Source organism: Hemibagrus wyckioides, linkage group LG16, assembly GCF_019097595.1.
Source record: "Hemibagrus wyckioides isolate EC202008001 linkage group LG16, SWU_Hwy_1.0, whole genome shotgun sequence".
In the NCBI taxonomy this organism is placed as follows: Eukaryota; Metazoa; Chordata; class Actinopteri; order Siluriformes; family Bagridae; genus Hemibagrus; species Hemibagrus wyckioides.
Window position 1 is genome coordinate 13,179,032 of NC_080725.1, and position 8,337 is coordinate 13,187,368.

The 8,337-nt window shown below is 43.5% G+C and overlaps 1 protein-coding gene across 1 annotated transcript in view; it reads left to right on the forward strand.

The window, feature by feature from the left end:
- The window catches only part of dscama (Down syndrome cell adhesion molecule a), a 69,519-nt gene extending 61,651 nt beyond the window's left edge, over positions 1-7,868 (forward strand). Inside the window, exons 27-33 of the mRNA XM_058411389.1 lie at positions 3,420-3,596; positions 3,688-3,718; positions 3,879-3,994; positions 4,076-4,243; positions 4,333-4,530; positions 5,174-5,476; positions 6,073-7,868. Of these exons, the coding sequence (XP_058267372.1) occupies positions 3,420-3,596; positions 3,688-3,718; positions 3,879-3,994; positions 4,076-4,243; positions 4,333-4,530; positions 5,174-5,476; positions 6,073-6,389 (1,310 nt within the window). The 3' untranslated portion in view covers positions 6,390-7,868. The remainder of the gene's footprint in view (positions 1-3,419; positions 3,597-3,687; positions 3,719-3,878; positions 3,995-4,075; positions 4,244-4,332; positions 4,531-5,173; positions 5,477-6,072) is intronic.
- Positions 7,869-8,337: the final 469 nt, after the last annotated feature.

Consider the following 8,337-nt stretch of genomic DNA (forward strand, 5'->3'; position numbering starts at 1 on the left):
AAAATCAAATGGTATAATTTGACAGAACTAGGGCTGGTAAAACAGGCAAAACCAGAAGATACAGTCTGTGTGGTAAAGAAATGCAAAAGTGCAAGGCAAGAAGCAAAAACCAATGAAACAGGCAAAACAGATATAGATGGGAAAACACTATAGCAAAATAACATGTATGTAGTTACATCTTATGTTACTTTGCAGAGAATGTTTGGCGTGAGCGTGATATAAATGTCGGCTAAACAGGAAGTGTATCAACACAACCTGGAAGTGTTGTGGTGAGGGTTCCATCTGCCAAGGGTTCCCTAGTTGGCAGTAGGGGGATTTGCGGGTGTGGTTGTAACAGAATCTCCCCCTAAGAACACGTCTAAGTGTTATGCTTGGTCATCATGTGCTGCGAGGAGCTCTGTGGTAAGGGAAACAAAGGTGATTGGTAACCCAGAACGCACTGGAACATCGTGTGGCCAGATGCTGTCCATGTTGGTGAGTTTTGGGCATACTCACAGGGTGTACTTATGCCCACAGGATAAACTTACTTCTAGCATTAGGGTTAGTTTTCTGTTGCTCTTGGCTACAGTAGTTGTCAGGGTATCAGCCTAGTTCCTGGTTGTAGCATTCTACCTGGCCATTCGTTTGGGGGTGGTTGCTGGACATGTGGCTCAAGTTTATCCCCAGGCTTTTGCAGAAGGCTCCCCAGACCTGGGAAGTGAACTGTATGCCTCTGTATGTCTTCAGGGATACTGGAGTTTCAGAAAACATGTTCAAATAATGCAGTAGCGGTTTCCATATCCGTGGATAATGGAATTGGTGATGAAATCGACTGATATATGTGACCACGGGGTTGTGGCACTGGGAGCGGCTCCAGACGGGGTGGGAGAACTTGGGCACAAACAGTGCAGCCATTCACATAGGTTTTGACCTTAGTTCCTAAGGAGTTGTACAGCTCTTCTGATGCCCTGGTGTCCCGATGGAGGTAAGCCCCCAGTAATCTATGCATGGTCCTAGTCCACTGTTTTTTTCAAGAAGAAGAACCCTGATGCTGCTGGTGATGTAGACGGTCAAATAAAGCCAGTAAGTAAGGGCCTCCACGATATATTCTTCTATAGCTTGTGTCTCCGGGTATTGTGGGTATATGCTACTCTTGGGGGTGGGGGGTGTTATTGGGTAATAGGTCAATGTGGAATTCCCAGGGGCATGGGGGGGTAACTAAGTGGCATGTTCTTTACTGAAGACCTCCTTTAGATAATGATATTCCCTGGGAATAATCATGCTCCTGGTGGTGTTTGGAATTTCCACTGTAGTAGTGTAGCAGGGCATGTGCAGCACCCGTTTGAAACAATTAATTTGGCAGTGGGAGGACCAGTGACTGATTCTTTCTTGGACCAGGAAATTATGGTCTCTTAGCCAGGGAAAGCCTAGGATGATTTGGTTAGCTGGGGAGGTGATAATAAGGGTGATTTTCTCAGAGTTCCTTGGCAAGCTCCGTTTCAAGAGAGGGGTGAATCCATCTCAAAAAATGGCCTTACGGGTGGCATTGTAGACACTTTGGGCCTTCAAGGATACATCATATTCGTCCACGGAGCTGGAATAATTGATCAGGAACATCGAAGACCCAGCAAGGTATTCAAAAACCTTGCGAGCTAATTGGGCGAAATGAGCATAAGATTTTTTCACCTGTGTGTCGCTAGTAACTTCCACAAGAATGCACATTTGCTGGGCTTGCAGCAAATGGGTGTTGGTAGCTTGGAGGTTAACTAGTTGCTCCTGGTAAGCCACAATGACGTGGCCTTGTTGAGCTACCATGGGCTGTAGCTCTTGTATATCCGCTGGATACAACAGAGGCAAAGTGTCCTGTAACAATTGGGTAGCAGGATCCATGTGCAGATTAAACAAGCCCTTTAAACAGTATAAACACAAACAGTATAAATCCAATATTGTGACAGAACGAAGTTCGGTAAAACATGCACAAACTTCAGGAAACTAGAAGATAGTCCTACGAGGCAAACAAATCCAAAAGGGCAAGGCAAGAAGCAAAAACCAATGAAACACATCATACAAGGGAAAAGTCTATAGCAAAAAGAAAACGCCTTGGTATGCAGACAAACTGATGATACTTTGCAGAAAATGTTTGGAGTGAGCTTGGTATAGATGTCTGCTAAACAGGAAATGTATCATCACAACCCAGAAGTGTCAGTACTCGGGCAAGGGTTCCATCTGGTGGGCAATAGGGGGATTTGCGGGTGTGGTTTTAACAGTATAAAAATTCAATAGTGTGTGATGTAACCTGACATTATGAAAAACTCTAGACAGCTTTCAGGTTCAGGATTTTCTGTTTTTGCTGGTATCACTCACATACATGTAGAGAAAAGCACATGCAAGGCAACATATACACCCCTCCGGCAACGTTACAAATATAAAACAAAATTACATGAAATGAAGAGTAAATGAAAAAGAACTCAGAGGCAGAGCGACCATCTCTCTATACCCACACTCTCTTCACAGACAGCTCTCCAATGCACATGCGCGCTCACTCCACACAAACATACACACACACACATACACACACACACACACTCCTGTCAGGAGTGGTCGTCTTAAAAGCACAACCACATTAAAAGAAGCAAAATTTTAGGTGGCCATTACATGACACAAGGTTGTGTAAAGCGCCGTAAACTGGATATAATTTTTCAATTTAATATTTAAGGATGAGCGACGTAAAGTCGGAATCGAAACGACATAAAACGGGGCACTACTTAACAATAATAATTCTTAATAGCATTTTGTTATATAATTCCATAACATACAAACCAGCCTATTTTCTATAGTATAGAATAAATAAATGAAATATAAAGTTAAAAATTTGTTATAAACTATGTTGTTGTTGTTGTTGTTGTTATTATTATTATTGCTTAGTGGCTGAAGGGGAAAAGACTCAATAGCTGTGTAGTATGTCCTCCTGCACTTTACGGTGCGGTTTTATGAGTTCCACTCAGACCTTAACCCTGAGCTCTGCAGCCAGAATTAATTTCTCAGCAGTGTGAATGATCCCCTCACTGGGGGTCGGCGTGTAATCACCAAGCCGGGCTATCTCTCAGAGGTCAAGCCCTCGGCCGTACTCCGTCTTTAACCCTGGAAAAATGGTTCAACGTGAGTTCATGTACTCACACAAGAGCGATGAGTTAATCTGTTTTCGGTGCCACCTCGGTCCGCTGGGTCTTAATGCCCATGTCTGCAGAAGGTCATATACCTTAGTGATGTAAACGAGTTGTTAAATTATTTATTTAATATTTATATCCTTTTTTCAAAGCACACAAACATTAAACTGTGGTCCTAATTTTCCACCAAAGCCAGAATTTTCACCTTTACCTTCAGCTTTCTTTTAATAAAGTTCATTAACCTCACCTGTCTTTTCTTACCTAACCTTCTAGGCACCATCCCACCCCTGGTGAAGACTGCAGTAAAGAACCCAGTGAAGAAGAGCAACAACGAGGGCGTGAAGATGATGGTGACCATCTCGTGTATCCTGGTGGGCATGGTCCTACTTTTCATCCTGCTGATGGTGCTGAGGAGGAGGAGAAGGGAGCAGAGGCTGAAGAGGCTCAGGGGTAAGAACTAATGCACTAATGTTTTGTTGTGAGAATGTGGTGTTTAATAAAATGGAAGATGATAAAACATTGCTTTTTGTTTATTTTCTAGATGCCAAAAGCTTGGCAGAGATGCTCATGAGGTAAGGAAGTGTGTGTGTGTGTGAGAGAGAGAGAAAGAGAGAGATTGAGAGAGAGAGAGACTGGCAAAGAATAATGATTTAGCACAGGCCTTAACAGAAGTGAGAACCGGAACTTATCTCTTATCTATAAACTGACGTGTATGTGCTCCATTCCTCTCAGCAAAAACACACGTCCATCAGACACGCTGAACAAGCAGCAGCAGACGCTCCGCATGCACATCGACATCCCCAGAGCTCAGCTCCTCATTGAGGAGAGAGACACGATGGAGACCGTGGGTGAGTCTTCTGCTCCTCAGCATCTCTGCCACTGTAATCTTACTAACAGTGAAATCTCTAACACTGAGGATTTTTTGATAGACGACAGATCGACCGTGCTGCTCACGGAGAATGATTTTGGGGAAACCGCCAAGCAGAAAACAACCACAGCCACACACACTGTCCATTACCAGTCGCTGACTCAGGCCACAGGGCCGCTGGTGGATGTCTCAGACGTCCGGCCTGGGACCAGCAAAAGCAGCCTCTCGAGTAAGAATAAAAAAATTCTCACCAATCTTTCTACACTGCACATGTGTGAGCTGTACTGTGACTGAACTAAACTATTGTTACACCATCAGATCCCACAGCACGGCGAGCAGCTAAACCGGGGCCTGCTGCACGAAGCCGCTATGCTAGCCAGTGGACGCTGAACCGTCCTCACCCGCAGGTCTCCACACACACGCTCAGCACCGACTGGAGGCTGGGAACGCCCAGAGTGCCTGGCTCCGTGGACAAAGAGAGTGACAGCTACAGCGTCAGTCCATCTCAGGACACAGGTAAAACACACTGACAGATGCTCCATACTCAGTATCCTCGCTAACCGTTAGCTAAATTAACTGTACCTAAAAATTCATTGATCAGAGCTAAGAATTCACTGTTAATAAGAAACCATGTTGAAAGTCAATACGAGTAAAAAAGTCAGTAATTTACTCGCAGGATTTACAAATGTATGACTTCATCAATACTATACCAGTCACTACTCACTGACTGAAAAAAAAAAACAATCCTATGCTGAACATGAGGTGATGTGACTTCAGCCAAAGCTAACACTAGCTGTTTAGCTACGATGAGCTAACCTGACAGGATTTCTAAAAGAATATTGAATCATATTTTAAACATCAGTAATTAATTGCTAGTTAATGTTACAACATCTAAGAGGATTTTAAGTGATGCTAAAAATGTTTGCAGTCTTCTGTGCTAAAAATTCATGCTAACACGAGCTAGCTGTCTAGAACGATGTAAACTGACAGGATATCTGAGAGGATTTTTTTAAAATGTTAAAGCTAGCTAGCTAACTCAAGTTAACAAATTTTAAGTCAGGAAATAACCAGGAATAATTCACAGACTTTGGTGCTAACCCAGAACTACTGAAACATCTAGCCATGAAAGGAAGCTTAGAGTGTTGTGTGTTGTGTCTAGACCGTGCAAGGAGCAGCATGGTGTCCACAGAGAGTGCCTCGTCCACCTACGAGGAGCTGGCGCGAGCTTACGAGCATGCCAAGATGGAGGAGCAGCTCCGGCACGCCAAGTTCACCATCACCGAGTGCTTCATCTCAGACACGTCCTCGGAGCAGATGACGGCGGGAACTAATGACTATACAGACAGTTTGACGTCCAGCACACCGTCCGAGTCGGGCATATGCAGGTTCACGGCCTCGCCTCCCAAACCTCAGGACGCATGCAGGGTCGCGAACATGGCCGTGCCAAAAGCCCACAGGCCAGGTGAGCAGAACTACTCTCTCTCTCTCTCTCTCTCTCTATGTCTGTTACTCTCTTTCTCTCTCTCTCTCTCTCTCTACATCTTTCTCTCTACTGAAGACCTTTAAAATGAAGAAATCACAAAACGCTAGAAATTCAACTGTACTGTGCTTTACTGCTCTTTCACTGCCACAATCATGAAATATCATCACTCAGCTAAAAATGGAGCCAAACAGCTTAATAAATTATTGTTATTATTATGCATCAATTTATTTCCTCAATCTACATCCACACAGTAAATTGCACATGGTGGTGTATACACTTACTGTCCACTTTATTAGGAACAATAAATTCCTTCAGCCAATCACGCAGCAGCAGTGTGATACAGAAAAACTCATGCATACTCAGGTCAGAGCTTCAAGTGATCTCTGTGACTTTAATCTGTGGTGTGGTCATTTGTGTCAGATGGGCTGGTATGAGTATTTATAAGTATCTTCACACACAATAGAATGGTGTTGAGAGAGGTAAAGAATCAGACCATCATGAGCTTTCCATGAAGTGATCTTTACCTATAGCTCCATAGCACTCAGCCTCACCTATGTTTTTGTGTCATCCTGCAGGGGGCGAGCTGGTGCACCTGCCGCCGTACTTGCGCATGGACTTCCTGCTGAACCGGGCTGCATCGGGCCTGGAGCCACAGAAGAGCCGGTCCCTTAAGCGGCCAAGCTTGGTGCCAGTGCCAGTAGAGGTTCCTGCGGCCCGGGAGGCACAGCAGTGGCAGCCCGGCTCTGGCGCCTCCACACTGCCGCAGAGAGAAGCCAGCTCGGACTTGGCTCAGGCCGCCAAGCTCAGCACGTCGCAGGAGTCCCTCTTAGACTCTCGGGGACACTTAAAACAGAGCAGCAATCCCTACGCCAAGTCCTACACACTGGTATAACCCAGAAGACATGAACTGGACACACAAACACACACACAAACACACACACACAGCAAAAAAAAAAACTCATCACACAGTTGTACATAGAGGCCTTTCCTCATGGGAGGGCCACTGCCGATTCTTTACTTTCTTTTACGCTTTTTTAAACACACGGATTCACTTTTTCAAAAAACAAGAAGAAAAAGAAACACCCTCCAGCTGGGAGATTGCCAACTTATTAATTTGAATTATTATTCTTATTATTCTTCTTCTTCTTATTATTATTATTATTATATGTTAGCATTTAGTGTGCACTATGATGACTGGGAGCCCATTTTTTTCTACCGAACTTTATTTGTGTAATTAAATTAATATCAATACATGGAATGAGGGAGAGCGTGAGAGAGCGAGCGTGTGATCACCATCGGTTCCAAAGTTGTCACTGTTTTCAGATTTTTAACGTTTAAAAGTTTCACATTTTCTTATGGGTGCATGGGGAGTGACCGGTAAAAACGATGACGATGAAGATAAAGAGAAATCTGAAATAGAGAACCGCCGGGAGTTGGTCCGGCTTTTTTCCTTGTTTTTTTTCCACTATAAAATGATCAAATGTAAAGATTTAGTATTCTTATGATTATAAATTAATATATGAATAATATATATTAAATGAGAAAAAAATCACCTTTATTTGTGGGTATTACAGGGAAAAGTTTGAATTTTGATCGATTATTGAAAGTCCTTTAGTCACGTTTGCACATATATCGTTTTAGGAAAACGTTTGAACTCTCAGTTGCTGAATATTTGTGTCCCACTTTCTGATGGTGCAATATGGGTAATAGAGAAGAAATAACGGAAATGCTTTTTGCTTTCTGCTGTACTGTAATCGAAACCCTATGTTGTGTACGAGTTGAAGGGGCAGGTCGAGCTGATCCTGTTTATTCAGGTGTAAATTTCCACCGGGTGTTTACAAGGTAACTGTTCACCACATGTCCTGGGGGGGTGGGGTTACACCCCGCCTCCTGCTGCACTAGGCAAAGTCTGCTTATTAACCCCACCTCTCTTTCCTTTCCCCACCCCTGTACAGAGCACTAGGTTGTGTCTGCAGGGCACTGCACTCTCTCGTCTTCGCTAGATTTATTTTTGCTGCATTGCAGTGAGGCTCCTCTACAGGGAAAAGAAACACTGAGACAATCCGAAGAGATTCCCCTTAAAGATGCGCGAAGGCGAGGCTGTGAGAAGGCGTGGCTCTGTGCGATGCGCTGTGGCTCTGCATCAGACTCGCAGCTTGGTCTCGCAGAGCACCAGGGATGACTGAAGATGCCGGTATATTTGCTGAGATGAATCTATTCCCCCTCCTCTCCCTCGTCTTGGTTTTGCTTGTTATACGGATGGTTTTGTTGGACTGTTTTGTTTTGGACAGGGTGTGTTCACAGCTGTGTCACTCCAGTAAAGATTTCCCATGCACTTCCAATTGATTAATAAAAGGCTGTTCCCCAATGAGCGCTCTCCGTCTGCTGTGGATAATGAGTTTTGCAAATAATGGAAGAAAAAAACAAAACACGTGCCATACATTCACAATCGAGGATTGTGGTGATGAAGGAAAAGGGTGGATTTTAATCCTCATTAACTTGGGCACACATTTATCTAATCTAGCATGGGGTTACATCATTACTACATTACTGCAGGAGGTGTAATAATGAGTTAAATATGATTTCAGGTGAAAAAAAGAGGGGGAAAACACATTTCTAGACTGTTCTGATAAGGTTAGCCTCATGACACTTTTTCCTGAGCAGACAGTCAGATTTCCTCCCTAATTAACATTAATTAACATTATTATGCAATAATTTCCTTTAAATATTATTTTGTCCAGAAATAGCAGGGTTCTTTTTAAATAAATAATGACGTAAGACAACACTAAAGGTATCACACTAAATGTACAGTAACTCATTGCTAGGTTCCTTTTTATAGG